Source organism: Crotalus tigris, unplaced genomic scaffold (genome assembly GCF_016545835.1).
Source record: "Crotalus tigris isolate CLP2741 ecotype Arizona unplaced genomic scaffold, ASM1654583v1 scf7180000017774.6281472, whole genome shotgun sequence".
NCBI classification, from domain to species: Eukaryota; Metazoa; Chordata; class Lepidosauria; order Squamata; family Viperidae; genus Crotalus; species Crotalus tigris.
Genome location: NW_024096625.1, coordinates 3894330 through 3914496, shown reverse-complemented (window position 1 = coordinate 3914496; position 20167 = coordinate 3894330). Strand labels below are relative to the sequence as shown.

General features: G+C 36.0%; 1 protein-coding gene and 1 long non-coding RNA gene across 7 annotated transcripts in view; one reads left to right on the top strand and one right to left on the bottom strand.

Moving 5' to 3' along the window:
- Positions 1–6511, top strand: part of SNX10 (sorting nexin 10) — a 40705-nt gene extending 34194 nt beyond the window's left edge. For all 6 annotated transcript variants that reach the window (XM_039342043.1, XM_039342046.1, XM_039342049.1 and 3 more), the window contains 2 exons: positions 3784–3996; positions 4418–6511. In XM_039342043.1, the coding sequence (XP_039197977.1) occupies positions 3784–3996; positions 4418–4499 (295 nt within the window). In that variant the 3' untranslated portion in view covers positions 4500–6511. The remainder of the gene's footprint in view (positions 1–3783; positions 3997–4417) is intronic.
- Positions 889–7927, bottom strand: LOC120307353. The gene is made up of 2 exons (XR_005556498.1): positions 7710–7927; positions 889–3941 (listed from the first exon to the last, which is right to left on the bottom strand). It is a non-coding gene; the product is annotated as an uncharacterized LOC120307353 (long non-coding RNA).
- Positions 7928–20167: the final 12240 nt, after the last annotated feature.

The following is a 20167-nucleotide window of genomic DNA, read 5'->3' as shown; positions in this document are numbered from 1 at the left end:
GGCATGTTTGCGTTTCTAAGACACCCTACATGTTTTTATTATCTTTGATCTGATCATTTTTAAGCCTCCAGATGGCACTATTAAGCAGAAAAAAGAATGACTGTAAAGTAATAAAACCAGTGAAAAATAAAAGTGGAAATTGAACTGTAGTGGCAGGGGAGGGCTATTGGTAGCCCTGATGTGCTTAGATCAACCTGTACTCTTATCACTTTTGCTTGCTGTTCCCATATGTTAGGTTACCAGCAAGTTAATAATAGTGCTTTGGCAGTTCAAGGCTTAGCAAAATTACACTGGACATGAAATAAAGCTAAAATGAATTTCTGTCCAATATCATTGACATTAGTGTTCATTATTTTTGTGGTGCAGTGTCTCAAAGCATCAAAAATCAATTTTAAAGATTACCCATTATTTTATAAAGAAACTAAAACGCATTTCAAACAGTAACAAAGAAGTAACTGTGGTGTAATCGTATCAACAGTTACTTAGGTTTTAGTGTGGTGACACAATCACACTTCTAAAGTAACCCCTGAAAATATCTATTGAGAATTAAATTGTATGTATGATCATGTATGATTAAAATAAAATAATACCAAGTTGGATTATCAGTAATATTTTTGCCCCCTCTTTATCTACATCATTATATACATACTTTAAACAATAGTATCTGGTTATGACATTCTGTTAGGAAATAAATAGGTTTCTCCTTTGTGGGAGAGGGATGATTAATGCTTAGTTTGTTTGGGATTTCTAATGTAACATGATTCAGCTTGAAATTGAATTTAAAGTAAAGTTGCATACATTTTTCAGATGTAGGTTACACTTAACCTTTCAATGGGTTGCTGAGGTAGAGGTATGCTACTGAAAACAAAACACTTTTGGGAACAAAGAGACATTTAAAAATAATTTTAATTGATTCACTCTTTAATTTAACATACATTTTAAAGATATCATTAATGTGATTGCTTTCCACATTCTTTACCATTTCCCCCTATTTATCAATTAAAATTACAATTTGATTCAGCTATCAGAGTATATCTGGAAACTGAAAGTAAAGCTGAGATTATGTACCATTTGTTTAAGCCACGGATGTTACTGCTGTCTCCATTCGCATTCCAACTGATTTTCATGAATTCTAGAAGATAGTTTTTTTCCATTAAACTGCTTATTTTTACTACATTGTGCCTTTGTTTATGAACAGTGTCCAATATCTTACACTGATGCAGATGTATTGGAGATGATAAGGGCAATTTATACTTGATCAAAATTAAATATTAAAAATTTTAGGTTTTTTAAATATTTTATGTATGATTAAGATAAAATACCAGGTTAGATTATCAGTAATATTTTTGTCCCCTTTACCTCCATCAATGTGGTCTGAGGAGTATGATATATGCAGCAACTTTAATGACCACGGCAATTAGCTGAATCCGCTAGAGTTGACAAATATCTGCGCTTCCTGCATGTTTACGTTAATGTGCATGCAATTAGATAATATATCGGAGCAGTATTGTCTGTATATATGAATTATATCTGTACAAAACAAGGGAACCCTTTGATTTGATTGTCGCGTAGGCAAAGCATTCTCTGAACACAGCTCTTCATTGCATCCTTTCAAGTATTGTATTGGAGCTGCTACATGACAAATGTTCATTAGTGTTCTGAACATGCATATGCAGAATATATTTTCACAGCAGAAAAAAAATTGACATCTACAAGTGTAGGAACCTGTTTTTGTTTTTATCAAGGTGCTACCTTGCCCTCAACTGGAAGTTGAGGTGGTTCCAGACAGGAGTGCTGCTTCAGGCACTGATAAATTCTGTATTATCCAAGATGTCTTTGTTTTAAAGACTAAATTAGAAACTTGGAGGAAGGAAGTGAGTATAGTTTTGATTTTAAGGGAGAACAGTTTCAAGGACTGGTATGATTCCTATTTATTTCATTTATATTTCACTATACCCCAAGGTCTCTAGGTAGCATATATGATTCCCCCTCCCCAATTTTATTTTCGTAAGTTTATAAAGTGGATTAAACTTAAGTGGGCTTGGATAGAATGAAGAAAAATCCAAGGGCATTTATGGCTAAGTGGGGGCTTAAATTCAGGAAACAAATGACTATGGATGTCCATTGTGGGGGCAAATAATGAAACAGGCATTATGATACAAGTATGATTCCCTTTATATGTGCATCATGATATTACATATACTTAGTGGAATAATTAGAATTTCATTCTCTTGCCTAATTTTGTTTTGTTTTGTTTGCTTAGATATGTAAGTTGGTTATCTAGGTCAAAAGAGATGCCTTTGTGTTTCTTTTCTAGCACATATAATTGAGGCTGGTCTAAACCTCATTTTATTTCTCTCTTCTTTATCATCTCAATTTTGAAATGATTTAATTTTCGTCTTCCTTCCACTCAAGGGTATGCCACGGCCATTATTTTTCATATTATTTAGCCTGCAGGAAATAGTTCCAACCCTTGTTTTCTGTTTTATTGACCTGATGAATATCAAAATCTTCTTCATTGTATCAGACTTTCTTTATCTGACATCTTTGAAATATTTTAGGCTATAGGTCCCATTGTTTTGATGACAAATAATGTAGGCTCTAATTTCATAATATCTATAAGGCACCAGGTTAGGAAGGTTGCATAATGTCCATATTGATCATCTCACGGCTATTTTTAATAGAATTAATCCAAATGTGCTTTCTCTAGAACAGGATTATGAGATATTTTGAGATAACCTTATATAGAAGGCAGAGTATAGCATTGGTTACTCATATTAAAATAATGAATTCTCTGGTAGAAATTATCCTGAATGCTTGCCAATTATAAACTGGAGTCCTGAAATTGTTTACTTTACTACCCTCAGTTATTCAGAATGATACAAATAATTAACTGACATCAACAAATATTAAATAAAAAAGCAAGGGATCTAAACTTCCATAACTTTAATATTGAAGTAATGTTACTTTGGGATTTGTATTTGCTGAACTAAATAAACCAATAGAAATGTATTTTAATGTTGAATAAAACTAGATTGGAAAAAATAGATTTTATGATATGGTGTGATAGAAGCAAGACCATTCTGTTGTTAATAAAAAATATAGTTGGATATATTTAATGTTGTATTAAATTGTCTTAAATATTTGCTGAATTGGGCATTCTCATTTAAGATTATATGCTAGAATCAAAACACTTTTAAAAATTAACTGAAGTAAAAGATTCTTTTTCACATTCATCTCAAATAGTTTTATCATCCTTGAACCTAACATACATAGTGGTAAACTATTTTTTTATATTTTATATAGAAAAATAGATATATTTGCAAAATAAATTTCTGTTTTACATAGGCATTTAATTTCTGTACATTCTATAATGCCCTTATTTTAAGGCAATAGTTTTATTACATATTCAAAATTACTGATTATGCATCATTTCCCATATTATATTAGTTCCCCCACACATACAGAGGCACATTTTTTTCCCAGCCAAAGTAGTAATTGATCCACATGGTAGCAACAGATGGATAAATTTAAAAAATGTCCATTTAAAAAATGTCCTTGAAAATTACTTATATAACTGATGTTCGTAACTATTAGCTTCATGTTTTTTTACTCACCTAAAATTCCAAATACTTTAGTAAAGGTAAGTATCACTTACTCAAACATTCTAACATTTATACTGCATTCAAATTGCAATGGGTATGAAGTTAAAAGTAATTTTAAGGCAAAAAATATTGAGTAAATGTTCTTGGAAGGCAGCTGAAATTTTTGTATTTTTTAAAGGGTACTCCAGAATCCAGTTTTGCTTTCAGACAGTAGACTTCATCTCTTCGTACAAACACAGCTGAGTCCTGAAGACATTGAGGCCTGTGTATCTGGAAATACGAAATATTCTGTAGCTGAAGCAATCCGTGGCTTTGCTTATTTGAAACGACGATTTCCTGTAGAACATGAAGAGAAGAAAAAAGAAAATTATGCCGATTCAGATTCTGAGAGGTTACTTCCTTACATTCTGCTAAACAGGCATACATGATAATAAAAACACTTCAGCATTTTTGTTGTTGATGCAATGCTAAGATAATGGAAAAATTAATTGACTGAGATTTTATTGAGCTGTGACAGCTCATCATAGAAGTCTTTGCATACACCTCCACATTGAATTAATGAATGCAGTAGAAATTCAATTATCTGCATTCTGATTATGTGAATTTCATTTAGTCAGACTTGAATTATTCGCGTTTAAATTATCTCGCTAAAAAAAAATATCCAACTGCACTCCAAATGACTAATTAAAAGTCCAAATTTCCTGTCTCTCTTTTGTGACTGGGGATAATTAAAGTTCTCCTCTGTTACTCAGGCTTTGAGTGTGTTGTGAAAACCAATTTTCTCCCCCCCCCCCTTTTTTTTTTCTCTGCAGTTCATCCTCTGGGCTTGAACACAGTGGAAATGATAGCAATTCACACAGACATAAGGCAAGCACAGCTCATGAAGAACCCTGAAATATTATTTGCACTCTACTGTTCCTGGAATGACAGGCATAACTTGAAAGTTGCATGTGACCCTTCAAACTACTTCCCAAAGCACGTGCTTTTTGTTTTCAAAATGGTTTTGAAAAATATACAGTATATGCAGTAGAGGTTGTATGGGCTGGGAATTATGAAAATAATAGTCCAAGTCATTTTGCAAACCAAGCAGGAGAAATCTGATTTATGTTATCGAACAGTTATGAATTATAACTGTAGAGACACCTTCAGTATCTTAGATTTCCTGGTGTAATCCTTTGGGGGTCATTGTAAGAGAGAGCAGAGAAAACCTCTAAATGAATGATGTTGAAATATGTTGGAATATCTGACCTCAAAATGTACAAATTCTATTTTCATTTGGCATTTTAAATGACAATATGGCCACATAATTCCATCATATTGTACAAACTAAACTTAACTGAATGCAAAATGTAATTTAAAAAATTCTGCTTTTAATTACACTTATTGCCAGGTAAGTATGCGTATGTACTCAGCAATACAGGAATAAATGACCAAATTACTTTTAAATGAACATTCTAAAATATTAGCTTCATCCCAATAAATACTTGAACACTATGTTATAATCAAACTTACAGAGTTTCATCAAGTGCTTGAGTCAGTATGCTTAGATGCAATTGAAGTCAATAGGTTTAAGCTTGCCTAACAATTGTCACATGTTGTGTAAATATATATTTCAGACCCGTACTCCCATTGACAGCAGGCAACGGAATTTCATTTTTAATGTGGGCTAGTGTGCTCACAATAAAAAAAAATGACAATAAACATTACTTTATCTTTTTGAAATCGAAGTACATCGCATTTGAGGGCACCAGGTTGAAGGAACCTAATATGTCTTGCTCTTTGATGCAATAAAGAAATAATGTTGTATAGCAAACTCTCTTTGCATTATAAACGTGTTATGCTATATTTTCAAATTTCTGTTTCTAGATATAACAGTGAAGAAACTAGATTTTAGCCAGAGGAGCAGGAAACACCAAAAGATAATTTAATTTTTTTAGGGATATGTATGTTTAAAGTATCTAGCTGGACTACTTCATAAGCTCAATTCATTTTGGAAATGCTCAGTAAAATTAACTGGTACCCAGTCCAAAAAGTGCATTTATTATGGAACTAATTTTCATATTCTATTCATATTAAGTAATACTTTTTGAAGGTCATGGAGTATATTTTGGAATGGGGGAGGGGAAAGAAGTGGTAAATATTTAGAGCCAACAATCCTTTTGCTATTATGGTTGAGCATTAAATAATCTTGCAGATTATTTTATTTAATTGGATAAAACTATTTAGGCCTAAATAAGAAAAAGTGCTAAGCACTTATGCTTAGATAACAGCCTGAACATGTAAGTAAAATCACAAGTGTAGCATTTGCTACTGTTACAGTAAAATGAACAAAAGGCATTCTGAGGAAAGAGAAGATAAAAAAAGACCAAAGAAAATGGAATAAGATATTGTCGCCTACTAAAATTATAGAAATCTAATTATTACTGTCAAGCAATTTGAAGCAATGTGTATGCTATAAGTTTATTGATTGCTAATTTTAGTATATGATGTGTAAAGACTTATGTGATGTCATTTAATTGATGCCTGCTGGAGGATAAACAATTATTTCAGCCTTAAGTATAGCAAATAGAAGGCTTGGGAACCACTGTTACATTAAAATTCCACTGTGAATTGCTGGATTTAATGTAGTTTGTCATTTGTTTTATCAATACTGTGCATATTAATCATGTTGCTTCAGTATTACTATATTCATATTTTTATACAGCAAAGCTCTACATGCTTACTATGATGTAAATCCATCTAAATTGTTTAGAGTGTATCTGATTGCAGCATGACCCTTTACATATTTTATGTCTATCAAATATTAGTGAAATACTTAAAACAGAAATGTGTGAACTCTTAAAATGTCTAGAAAACGCTTCCATTTTGTTATATTTCCAAAATAAAACATTTTCTATGTTGATTTATTTTTGTCTTTGTGGTCTTGATTTTGAAAATTGCAAGATATTCAATTATATAGCATGTTGTGTGTGTGTATACACACACACATACATATATATACATACTGAACTTAATAATATATTTAAGGAAGCATGAATAAAACAAGTTGTTAATTTTTTAAAAGAATAATCCCATGAATTTTCCAAGTCACATGTCCTATTTTGGGATTCAGTCTGTTCTCTCTCAGATTTAAATTGTTCCTTTTATGCATTATAAAGACAAGGAAAAGGAATTTGTTTTCTAAATTTATATATTTTTATAGTCTGCCAGACATTTTTGTTATTGTTAAATATGGTAAGACTAATTTTATGATTTACATAGGTTTTATGTAATTCCCACACCTTCATTTCTGAAGACTTTTTTTTGTAACTTGCTATTACAAAGCTTTGCAAATAAAGTCACATTTATTTGTACAGCTCATTTTATAAATTAAATCTGGTAAATATTCATGTAAATCAGGCAAAAATATCTAGCAGAGTATAAAGCTTATTTTCTTAGTAGTTATAAACAATAGTGTATTAATTCAATATTTTCCTTAATGTCTTCACTTTTTAAAGTATATTTTTAAAGTGCTTTTGCAATGATACTTTTAACTTTGCCTAATTTTTTTAAAGTTTTTGTTCCACTTTTTTTTCTAACAAATCCTTTATAAAATGTGGATTTGACAGCCCTTTCTTTTTAGAAGATCATATTTTACAAAATTTAAAGAAAGAAAGAAATTCTATACACCTTTTTATTATTCGAATACGCTTAGCTCCTCTGCGGATACATTACTCTCTTCCTCATCATTTTATCTCGATTAGAAATAATTGGGGAATGTAATTCTTTTTACCTACAATTATCCATCAACTAGGAAGAATTGGTTAGCTCTCGAATTTAATCTCATAAAATCAGAAAAACAGAATTATAATTGCAAAAGGCCAAGCGGGTAAGAAAAAGAATACGTGGTCACGGGCTGACGCATCTTAACTTTTCCGCTTTTCCACGTAACCCTTTCCTTGCTGGCCTTCTCTGCTTTGCAAACACAGTCGCAACTGACAACCCAACTGCTTAGCATTGCGCCGTCAAACCGGCTCTTCAGCTCAAAAACTTTCCCTGTCATTGTTAATTGTTATGCTGGATAGGATTTTTTTTTTTAAAAAAAGATACTCTATTCAGCGATACCTCGTTCCCCGGTTTTTGGGATCGCCTGCAGCTTCAAGATTCCCCCGTCTCCCTGCACGAAGCAAAAAATAATCCATCCGTAAGCCATCTGGCTTCATTTTAGGAGAAGCGAAACAGGAATGCCTCGTCATCAGTTAGCCATTAGCGTTCCTCTCTCTCTCCCTGGTTTCGTGGGCCAGTTTTGCACCTTCGACCTGGTGCATAGTAGTTCGCTGGTTTCTTACCTCAAGGCCTTGATTCATTTTTTTTCTTCCACCCGCCCCCCTGTTTTCAACCCCACATGCTGGACATTTGCCCCCGCAGCTGCAAATGCCGCACGCGGAACCGCCGGCGCGCGCAGGGCGCTGGCTCAGTAGCAGCAGCAGCAGCAGCAGCAGCAGCAGTAGTAGTTCGCCCGCTCGCTCGCTGCCCCTCCCGCCCGGGGAATGTGTGTTCCAGGCGCCCTCCATGTGCCTGAGCTTTGCTGGGGGCTGTTTGTCAGGGAGAGAGAGAAGCCTGTCGCCGACCGTAATCCCGTAACCCATAGCAACGGCCCAAATCAAGGGAGCAATAGCCTGCTGCTCCAAAAGGCCCATAGAGAATACGTCAACGCGCGCCTCTCCCTCCCTCCTCCCAGAAAGCGATGCGGTAGCCCTGGAACATCAATGCGGAGACGGGGGTTGCAAACGACAAAGGATTTTCAAGGCTTTGCTCTCCTTGCAAATACTTCATTGCTTCCTCCCCTCCCCCCTGCGTTTTTGGATGAATGTATGAAATGACAGACACAGGAGGCTGGAAAATGAGAGGCAAATATACTGTGGGGGCGGCGGGGGGGAAAGTCAGGGAAAGAGGGCGAGGGGTGACGACGACATTCCCAGGCGTCGGCTGGATGGTGGGCTTTTGTTATGCAAACGCATAGGCAGCCGGCTGTCGTTTTCTGTGCAGGGACGGAGGTAGTCGAATGACTCCTTGAAATAAAGGTCAGCAGAGCTGGTGAGGGAGGGCGGACAGAAGAAGAGGGTTATTGTTTTCCCAGCGCTGTGCAGTGATACAGGAGCTTAAACGCTGGGAAAAAAAAAGCAGGATGTGCTTGCAAGCCTGGTTTGAGAGATTGGACTCCTTTTAAAAACGAGAAAGATTGTATGGTTTTAAAATATCCTTAAAGATCCAAACCTAAGACACCTTTTCTAAAGAAGAGACAGCAAGACTTTTCCATTCTCAGTGGCCATGAGTATTTCAGAATAAGGCATAGTCTAGTAATTTCTCAAGCTCCTCTTGAAATAAAAATCTTCATATATCTCATGATCATGCAACAAGCTAAGATATGATTGGCTTAAACGTGATATACTGAAGGAATCACAGCTGGAGAGTTCAATCAGGTTATTAACTACAAACTAAGGCTTATGAGGCCACTGGTTGGTGTTAATATCATACACTAGTTAAACTACCTACCACAGTTTGACTTTATCTGTGACTCTTGAAAATGATTTACTACATATTTGTCATGTCACTAGAGTTCAGTTTCTATCATATAAGCAATAGTGTAGTTTGGTACTCTGGCTCAGTATATTTATGAACTCTGTTAATGTGATTACAGTTGTTTGTGTTTTAGTGTGTGCATCATGCTGGAGGTGATTGATGAATTAAGAAAAGACCCCCCACCTTCCCCCATTGTTCAGCCTGCCTTCTTCCTGCCCATCTTTTTAATTGTATTTTTACTGTTATTAGAAATATTTATTTTATGATTTTATTGGCTTTTAATGTTGTAAGTTGCCCAGAGTTGCCTTGAGGCAAGAGGAGTAGCAAACCAAACTAAATCAATCAATCAATCAACAAGCCAAAAAGCAGAGGGTCAAAAGATCAGGTCCTACTTTTTATTTACTTATTGTATGGCATAGATCATACAGTCACTTATAAACAACATTGATAAAACACATATGTACAAACATAAATATATATTAAATCATCAACAAATACATGTATATAAGGTATGTGGACAATACAGTAGATGAGATAAAATATTAAATTAGAATAAAGCCATGATAAAATCTCAATAATAAGCTGCAATAGCATAGGTGTATAATTTGATAGCTAAGAAAGCTAATCATCTAACTGCTTCTGGTTGATGAGATCAACCCAGGTACATTGAAATTTCCTGAGGAGACATACTTGAACTATATGTGTTTATTCTGATGCACCACAGTCACATTGTGGGCTCTCTGCCAATACTCAGTTAAAAAGCTTTGCCTTAGTTCTGGCATGAGCTGTCCTGTTTCTATTCAGGTGGCTCCATATTTTTAGGTGACAATTGCACATAGGTGTCAGTGTAGATCGACAATAAGATCATCAAAACGGTAAAGGAATTCATCTTCCTGGGCTCTGTATCGACCAAAATTATGACTGCAGCCCTGAGATCAGAAAGTGTATAGGAAGAATTGCAATGTCTGACATGAATAATATGTGGAAGAGTAAAGACATCAGCCTCACAATCATTGCAGATTAGTCAACACAATAATTTTTCCCAATTGCTAATTGTGTCTATGAAACTTGGACTCTGAAAAAGGCAGATAGGAGAAAGATGGATGCCTTTGAACTGTGGTGCTGGAGGCAACTATTACACATCCCATAGATTGTAAAAATAACAAAAAGGTCCTACACTGAACCTCACCAAAAATATCACTTGAAACCAAGATCATCAAACAGGCTGTCATTCTTTGGTCATGTCATGAGAGCTGACTCACTTGAAAAGTAAGTCATGCTGGGAGTGATCAACGGAAGGAGAAGGGGCTGCCCTAGTACCTGCTGGCTGGACACTATAAAGGATGACACCTGGTTGACCATGGCGGATCTGAAAGAGGCAGTGTGAGACAGAGACTGACAAGATGATTTTGGAAAACTGCAAAAGAAAAAAACCCTTGAATGTAGTTTAAACTAATTACAAGAAGACATTTGACTCCTTGACACATGACTGGATAATCAAGTATCTAGAAATAACAGAATAACAGTAGAAACATGAGAAGATCTGTGCAAAGATCAGTACTACAATGGTGATAGATTCGGACAGGTTATCAAGAGAGGAATCTTTCAAGGAGACTAACTATCACTGCTACTGTTTGTCATTGCATTGATTCCTCTGTCAACAAACTGAACAAGTCAGGCCATGGCTATCAACATCAAAAATATCTGCCAAGCTATCCCACTTCCTTTACATGGACAATCTGAAAGTACAAATAATACTCAATTTATAACTTTGTTAGTGACATTCGACGTTACAATGGCACTAAGAAAAACAGACTTACGATTGTTTTTCACATTTATGACTGTTGCACATCCCTATGGTCACAGAATCAAAATTCGTGTATTTGGTAACTAGCTCGTATTTATGATGGTTGCAATGTCCTGGGATCATGTAATCCCATTTTGCGAAGGGAAGCCAGATTCACTTAACAACTGTGTTGCTAATTTAACAACTGCAGCAATTCACTTAGCAACTGTGGCAAAAAAGATGATAAAGTGGAGCAAAACTCATTTAACAAATATGTTTTCTGTATTTTGTTGTTTGAGTGCTTTCTTGCCAGAATGTTAACATTCACAGTTGTATAAATGCAACAGCTATGCAACTATTTCTGAATGACAAATGCATACTTTCCTTGACCTGCAGTGACACAGAAGTTTAACTCCACTCAAGAAAGCTGGTCCTATATCCGGCTGGGTGCTTCTCTCAGAATCTGAAAAAAAAAGTTGAGTGTGCTGGACCTTTGAGCAGACCATATCCTGCATATCCCTGGGTTGTGAGTCTTGCAAGCTGCGGGCCCATAAAACCTGATTGGTTGGAGAAGATCTCCTTGGAGGTTTGCAAGCTCCAACTGGCTCAATCTCCTGTTGGTCACTGGAGATTTTCAAACTTCAAATGGCCTGATCTGAAACCCTGATTTATTGAATTAACTGGCTGGATTCATGTAATACTAAGGCATAATTTGTGATTTATGGATCATAGCAACAATAAACTAATCCAAAATCAGGCAAAATATATTATTGTTTGTGCAATTACATCTTCCTTATACTGGCTGGAAGTTGTAGAGGAAATAGGAAATCCTCACTGGGAATAGCTGACTGAAGTACAATACTGTAATCCTTAAATTGCATCCTCTTACATCTGATATTTAACACATATTATTCCAGATCCTATTTTATTGTTTTACTGTTGGCCTTTTTATTTAAATATTTTATTCATTAAGAGATGGCTTTGAAGAACTAGTGGCATTCCAGATATTGAACACTTCTTACAATGAAAGACCTAAGAAAAGATTATGGCTGTATTGAAGCTTGCATTTTCTTTTTTATGGGAAAATAAAGGACTCGAGTTTTAAGTGCTGCAAATGATACTAAATTTCAATTTATAGTTCACCTTTTTATTCAGAATCTAGTTTAGTGAAGATCTAGCTTCTAATATCGAATCTCTGCATATCATTTTGAGTCAGTTACACTCAGAACAACTTACTTCACGGAATATGAACATTTTACATTCCTCACAAAAGATGGAATATAAATCCAATAAACAAATACTTAACAAGGAAAAGAATGGCATATTATTGATAAAAACTATGTGATTACCACCACCACCCAAGTTTCTGTGTATGTAAATGAAAGAGCAATGGGTGTGGCGTTATTGATGCATCATCAAAAATATAAGGACCTAAGGATGAAATACATTAGAATTTTCTGTTTCTGCATAATTTCCCATCCAACTGCAGTCATCATATGCAATGCTCTATTGTCATCAATAGTTGTTAATGAATAATTTCCTAATTCTAGAAACACATCATGCATTGTTATTTTTAACTGCATACACTCAGCCTGAACAGAAGTTTCAAATTCAATTCCCATAATTATAGAGGTATGGTAGTAACTGGCAGTCATGTGGATGGAGCAAACTACTACATTAGCCACAGGATGATCAGGATGATTATTTGCACAAATTATACTTTACCCTTCTATATTTTAAACCACAGAAACATGCTCAGGAAATACTACATTCACTAGATGAAAGAGGAACGTTCCATAAATTTTATTGCAGTAAAGTGTTCTTGGGAATGTTTTAATTTATCCAAAATTGAAATCATGCATAAAAGAATTATAAGTGTTCTGTAGCATGCTATAGAGCAGGTTTCCCCTCCTAATCTAATGCCCTCTGAATGGGAATGTTAGGAATTGAAGTCAAAGACCTTTGGATGATGGAAGTTGGGCAAGGCTGTTACACTCTCCCCCCAAAAAGAAAAAAAGATGCTGCAAGGAGATGTCAGAAGTAAGTCTTCATCCTGGTTCATCCAAGCCGGGAATAACTAAGCAACATGGCGACTGCTTTGGGAAGATGGTTACAGTTTATTGAAGAAGCAGAAAGATGGTTCTTGCAGGAAAGAGCAGAGGAGAGAGAAGGGGTGAACACATGGGTAGTAGGTTTTTATACCCCCTCCAGCCTTTTGTTTGGAATAGTTTCCTGTTCCTGTGGCATGAACTTTGAGGCTATTACTGAGTGTTTTTCTAGGCCTTGATATCTGTGGTTTAATCCTATTATCATATCCTGCTTCCCTGATGATGGGGCTAATGACTCCTAGAGTTTGGGTGGGGTATGCAGATTTTTTCTTTGTCTTCTTGAGTTCTCTGGCTCCAACTTTCTGATGGTTTTACATCTGCATTTGTATAGGGCTGGCTCTTGCTTGGGGCAGAGATTTGAGGCCAGAGAGATTTGGTTTCTGCTTTTCAAAAAAAAATGCTTTTAAAAATCCTTTTGGAGAAAAAAAATATTTTCCTGCCCTTTTAATATTTCCTTCTCTGGGGCTAACTTCCCTCAGAGAGAAATAGTAAATGCAAATGTGAATTTTCCAATTGTCCTATTCAGGTTCTGTAGTTTTATATAAGATTCTTATATGCATCATTTAAAAGAACATAAAGAAGATATTAAAAGTAGTTTGGGAATAATCAGGGAAAGTATACTGAAAACTGAGACTAAAACTGTGATAAATTTAGATCTTACCACAAGGGGGCCTATACAGAGGAACAGTTTTGCAAAAAATACAATAATCTGGTGTAGATAGAGTAAAAGTACAGTGTCTTCTCATTGGTTACAGGATAATCTAGAATTAGAGCAAATGCTACTCATTTGATCACAAAACATGAGGGTATTTTTCAAAGTCTATATTTTTTATATTGAAATTGTTTTAACCAGTAAAAACGTATATGGAAGATATAGTTGATTCTGGGAATCCCACTCACATTCATTGAGTTAGTCTCATGGTAACAAGGAATACAGGATTTCCTTCCTGTCTCCTCTCTTTCCTGAAAGCACTATTGTGCTAAAGCTTTTAATTTAATTTTTTTTTAAACAAAAGCAATTACAGAAAAGTGCAAATCCAATGCATGACATTTAACACTTCTTGGTGGCAGCCAAGCTGAGCTTAAATGAGGGGCCTTTTCGTCCATAACAACAAGAGCCAAAAGGCCTTGTGTCATGGAGTAATGTAAGACACAATCTTGCTTGAAAATTCACAATGAATCGGGAAGGATTTATGTAATTAATTGACCAGTCTTAACCTGTTATCGTGATGTAAGGAATTTGGAACTCATTAATTTGGGTGCTGACAGATTTCATATTAGAGCTGGCAAATATGGATTGAGCTTCTTATTCATGTAGCAGCTGGAATTTCTATGACAGTGAGGATTAGTGAAGAAGACCTATTGCTGGAGTCAAACTGCCTCTTTGTAATCAGCAGCCCTGCTCTGCATTAAACGAATAATGGGAAAAATACAGCTGGGCGGTGATGGGTTGGGGGAGTTTACCCTGACTGCAGAGGAAAGGATGGCAGTGTTGCTCGCTCGGCTAATATTTATACTGAACACCAGCATTTGCAGTAGAATGGAAATATTAATTGCAATCATAAAGTGAAGGAAACTCTTTTTGGAGAAAAGAAAATGGAGAAAACCTCAAAGCCTTGTCTTATTTTATTTTCATTATTTTAAAATGGGTTTTGAGGTTAACATTTTTCAAAGAAGATAAAATATATGTCACTGACTATAGGTAAGGGCTCACTTACGGTACTCTTTTTTTCCACTTGGCTGAGGGCTACAAAGCCATGCCATGGGAAGAAGCATGGGAAGATAAATCAAATCTTTACTTCCAACTCATTTTAAAACATTAGAATTAAAATGAACATTACAACTCTTGAATAGCACTGACAACAAATTACAGAGCTGAATTTTGGCAGCAAATCAAATCCACTGAAGAGTTCCAGGCCCCACAAATGGACACTAGGGGAAGGGCCTATTATTCATTTCCTGTGGGTTGTCAATACTAACATGTGATAGTATAGAAATTATTTGGTGGAAAATATGAGATCATTGCCACCATAACTGAAGAACTATTTGCCAGTTTCCTTTTCCTCTCTTTCCTACCCATGTGCACCTCTGATCCTTCAGCTGTTTGAAATACTGTGTTTCCTATGAATGTGTATTTTGTGCTCATATACCATTCTGAGTATGAATAGCAACATATTTGTGTTCTTTCTTTCTACCTGTAAAGCCAATAGAAGACAATTAAAAGAATGGAACATTAGAACTCATTGAGGAAATGGATTTAAAGTAGATTCAAGGCTCAGGACACATCAGTTCACCAGTCATTATTATGTCCTTTCATGCTTGTTTCTGAGTAGAAATCAGTATCTTTCAGGCTGACCGTCCTCTTGGGTTGAGTAAAATGAGTGAAATGGAGAGAACCATGTATGCTACAGTTTTAGAGGAAAACCAGGATTTAAATGTAATAAGCAAATAAAACAAGAACACATGTTGGGATTCTGCCTCACTGCTTTTGCATGTATGTTTGTCATATTGAAAACCAAACATGCATAAAAATAGTTTTTCTAATAGCTGGATTCATACATTTTGCTAGTCATATTGAGATATGCTTGATTCTGACTGTGCTATAATCCATGGTATATAGTTTAGCCAGTTGTGTAAAAATCAATCTAACCTATAGTAACAAACAATGTGGCAGATATAAATCTCAGGCAAGAACAGTAAAGAAAAGGTACAAGTATAGATTAGGTGAAATCTGGCTCAAAAACAGTAACTATGAGAGGGATCTTGGAGTCCTAGTAGTCCACAAGTGTCAAACTCGCGACATCACATGACGTGTCACGACGTATTGCAACTTTTTCCCCATAGCCGGCAATGGGGTGGGCACGGTTTTGGCGTGATGCATCCGGCCCATGGGCTGGCAGTTTGACACCCCTGTAGTAGATGATCACATAAATATGAGGGCAATTTGGAAACAAACCTCCATTTGGTTATCAATGACAGACACTCCCAGATACAGAATTTTTATTATACACATTAGAAAACTATAATATTACATTACTTTTTGACATAATCGCCATTCAAATTAAGGCACTTGTCATAATGTCTTACAAGTTTTGAAATTCCTTAGTAATACTCACTTGGCGCCAAATCTGGACTATAGGGGGAGGTGATCAAAAACATCCCAACACAACTGCTTCAAAAGTTTTTGGGTATGTCTAGTGCATTCATGTCAAACACAAAGCCCGGGGGCCAGATGCAGCCGGCGAAGTGGTTTCATGTGGCCCGTAAAGCCATCCTGGAAACAGTGAGGGAACGGCCCCCTCTGCCTTGGCCCTGGCCCAGGCCATCCAGGAGCCCATGTACAATTTTTTGGTGGCCATCTATGCTGAAACACATTCAGTCTTAGGTCCATAAGCCCCCCCCCACATGGCATGAGAGGAACAGTGAGGCTCCTCCAGTAGACCATGCCTTGACACTTGCCCTGGTCCCACTCCCTTCTACCAGAGACCCACAGATCTATCCCACTCCTGCCCAGGCCCCCACAGGCACCCTTGACGTGAATGATGTAGAGGTGGCCACGCCTACCCAGTAGGCTGCACCCACACCGGCCCCCTGAGGGCAACCGCAATGCTGATGCAGCCCTCAATGAAATTGAGTTTGACACCACACCCCTGGTCTAGTGGTATGCGGGTGAGCATTATCATGAATCAACACCACACTGGAAGTGGTGCCATAGAAAATCCTGCCAAATGTGAAGATGCCAAAGAAGTACTGCTAGTGAAGTTCATGGAGCGTGGTTCGACCATCAATTCAGAAGTCTACTGTGAAATGTTATGAAAACTCAGACAAGCCATCCATAACAAGTGTCGGGGCAAATTGGTTCACAATAATATCCACTCGCACACAGCTAGATGCACCCAAGAACTTTTGAAGCAGTTCTGTTGGGATATTTTTAATCTCCCCCCCCACAATAGTCCAGATTTGGCACCAAGTGACGACTAGTAAGGAATTTCAAACCTTGTAAGATGTTATGACAAGTGCATCAATTTGAATGGCAATTATGTCAAAAATAATGTAATGTAGTTTTTTAATGTGTATAATAAAAGTTCTGTATCTGCGAGTGTCATTGATAACCAAATGGACGTTTATTTCTGAATTGCCCTCGTATAAGCCAGCAGTGTGCAGCAGCAGCCAAAAAAGCTAATGCAATCCTTGGTTGCATAAACAGGCATAAAGATCATGTGAAATATTAGTACCACTTTATGAAATCTTAGTAAGACCACACCTGGAATACTGCATTCAGTTTTAATCACCATATTACAAAAAATATAAGACTAGAAAAAGTGCAGAGAAGAACAATTAAGATGATTAAGGACCTGGAGACTAAAACATGAGGAATGATTGTAGGAATTATATATGGCTAGTCTAGAGAAAAGAAGAACTAGGGGTGACATGATAGCATTATCCCAATATTTGAAGGGCTGCCACAAAAAATGGGGTTAAGTTTATAGCATCAGAAAGTAAAAAAGAAATAATGGATGGAAACTAATCAAGGAGAGAAGCAACCTAGAATTAAGGAGAAACTTTCTAACTGAACAATTAACGAGTGAAATAGCTTGCCTTCAGAAATTATTGGTGCATCATCAGTGGAGGTTTTTAAGAAGGCATCGGACAACCACTTGTCTGAAATGATATAGGGTCTCCTGCTTGAACAAAAGGTTGGATTAGAAGACCTCCAAAGTCCCTTCCAACTGTATTCTGTAACTAACTAGCAAGTAGAATTTTTTGAAGAGAGAGAAAAGAAATATGAGTTGAGAATAACAGGAAAATGGTGGAACTCTAGTTATATCAATTCAATAAATTCATTGAATTCAGTTGGACCTATTCCAGAAAAGTGGGTATGGGAATGTAATTCAAGTAGGAAAAATGTTTTCTTAAGAATCTGCATGACATTGATTATAATTTGCTGTGGACCTTCTGAAGAGTGGAAAGAAAAAGTTAACTTTCATGGTTAAACTTGTTTTCTTGTTGCTGACTTTCTAGAACCTGAAGATTTCAATAATCTCCATGCAAAAAAATTTAGACATTGGGATGGCTAAAAGTTGTATGTATTTGGGAATAATACAGCAGAATTTGAGACAACCAAAGGAATTTTGATGTCAGAAACATAAATATGTAAACAAACAAATGTTGGAGGTAATGTCCACGAAGATTCTCAATCATCTACGTCAGGGGTGTTAAACTGCTGGCCCACGGGCCAGTTGCATCATACAGAGGCTGCGCCCAACCCAGCTCTGGCAATGCAAAAAAAAGTTGTGATACATCGCAACACGTCACGTGATGTGCAAGTTTGACACCCGTGATCTAGATCATGGTTGCTCCAAAGCTGCTTTTCAGAAGGCAACTGGAGCGTCTTGTTTATTTTCCTTGAGAATTGAAATGAGAACTGAAAAAGCTTCTTGGATGAGAAGTGAAACATTTTCAAGAAAAAAACACATAAGAAAATCCACTTTTGAAAAGCACCTTCAGTTGGAGATAATGATTTGGGTACATGTTCATATTTTTATCCCTTGTGCATTGAACCATACAATTGAATGAAGATATGATTGGCTATCTTAATGAGAAAAATATGTCTCCGCAATCTTTGTCTACATGTTACAATATTTTGGATCCGTACCTTTAATAAGAATGGCTTTATTTTGGGGATTAACATATTATATCTCCTCCAGAAGGCTGTAAGCTGAAAAAGACTTAAGAAAGTAGATTTTTTTGCATTCCAGGCTTTCTGTCTGTTTGCTAGAAACTATTAAACAGCCTCAGTTGCATACTTCTGCATACTTCTTAATTCATGTTATCAAGTTAATACTTTCAGTTCTCAAAAGATGGGCATTTTTTGTCTCCCATTAATTAATTAATTAATTTTTACTCTTAAAAAATTAGTTCAGGATTATTTTCAAGCCTTAAAATGTCATGGGACCCAAGCCCTTGAAACAGAATTATACAAGGTTACCCATACACTACGTTTTTCTGGTAAGATTCTTGTTCAGATGCAGTGTGTTATCAGAAGCAGATTATTCAGTAGAAAGGGAGACAAGCTTCTGACAATTGTACTCTGATTATGGAAGGTATTCACCTGGAGCTCTCACTGCAGTACTTTGTATACCAGGCAAAAACATTTAATTGACCCAAGCATTATAAATTGTTTTAATGTCCCACTCTTCTGAAAAATAAATCTTTAATTGCTATTTTATTAATATATTTTGTATAATACAAAACTTTGCATTGCACTTCTTCCTGAAATTGGAATATGGCAAGGGTTGACATGTAAATGTTTTCAATAAATAAACAGATCTCTAAAAAGGCAATGATTTTGTAAAGGGAAGCAAAATTATTTTGTGATTTGTGTCCATCAGTCTTCTCCAACTTTCAGTAGCCTGGGGGAGCAACACCCAGAATTTCTGGTGAAGAATTTTGGAGACGATAGTCCCAAAATGCCTTGTGAGCTGGGAAGATTGCTCTAGAGTTGTGGCTGCCAACATTAGGTCCCAGAGTAAAACTCACATTATGTCTAGGCCAGGGGTAGGCAGAACGGGCAGTGGTCTGGAATGATTCATGTTGTAGCCCAATAATACTGAGAATCATAAGACTGAGAATTACTGTTCCAAGCAGTAGAAATGCTCTAGGCTGTAAAAATAATTTGATAAATAAAGGTCACCCCCTACAGATTTGGACTCTTGGATTTGGCATTTCTCGCTTCTCAGCTTGAATCCTTTACTGGCAGGTAGTGCAGGTAAGTTACTATGACATTTACATATCTGACTAACTTCTGCTTACAGACCAACTCATGCTAATTCTCACAATAGCTCATTTTTGTGTTGATAATCTTTTTATAACTGCAAATAAAATAGTATACAAAAGGCTGCATGCTAAGGTCTAGCCCTTCTACAGAAATGAATATACAGTACCTTAGATAAGGAAGATCTGCAATTTCTGCTACTTCATTTTGTATACTAGGTTTATAACTATGCATTAATTCTAATAATAGTTTGTGTTTTTCATTAAAGGATACTAATTTTTTGTTTATCCAGACTAAACATCTTAACAAATAATTAAATTAATTGGATGCT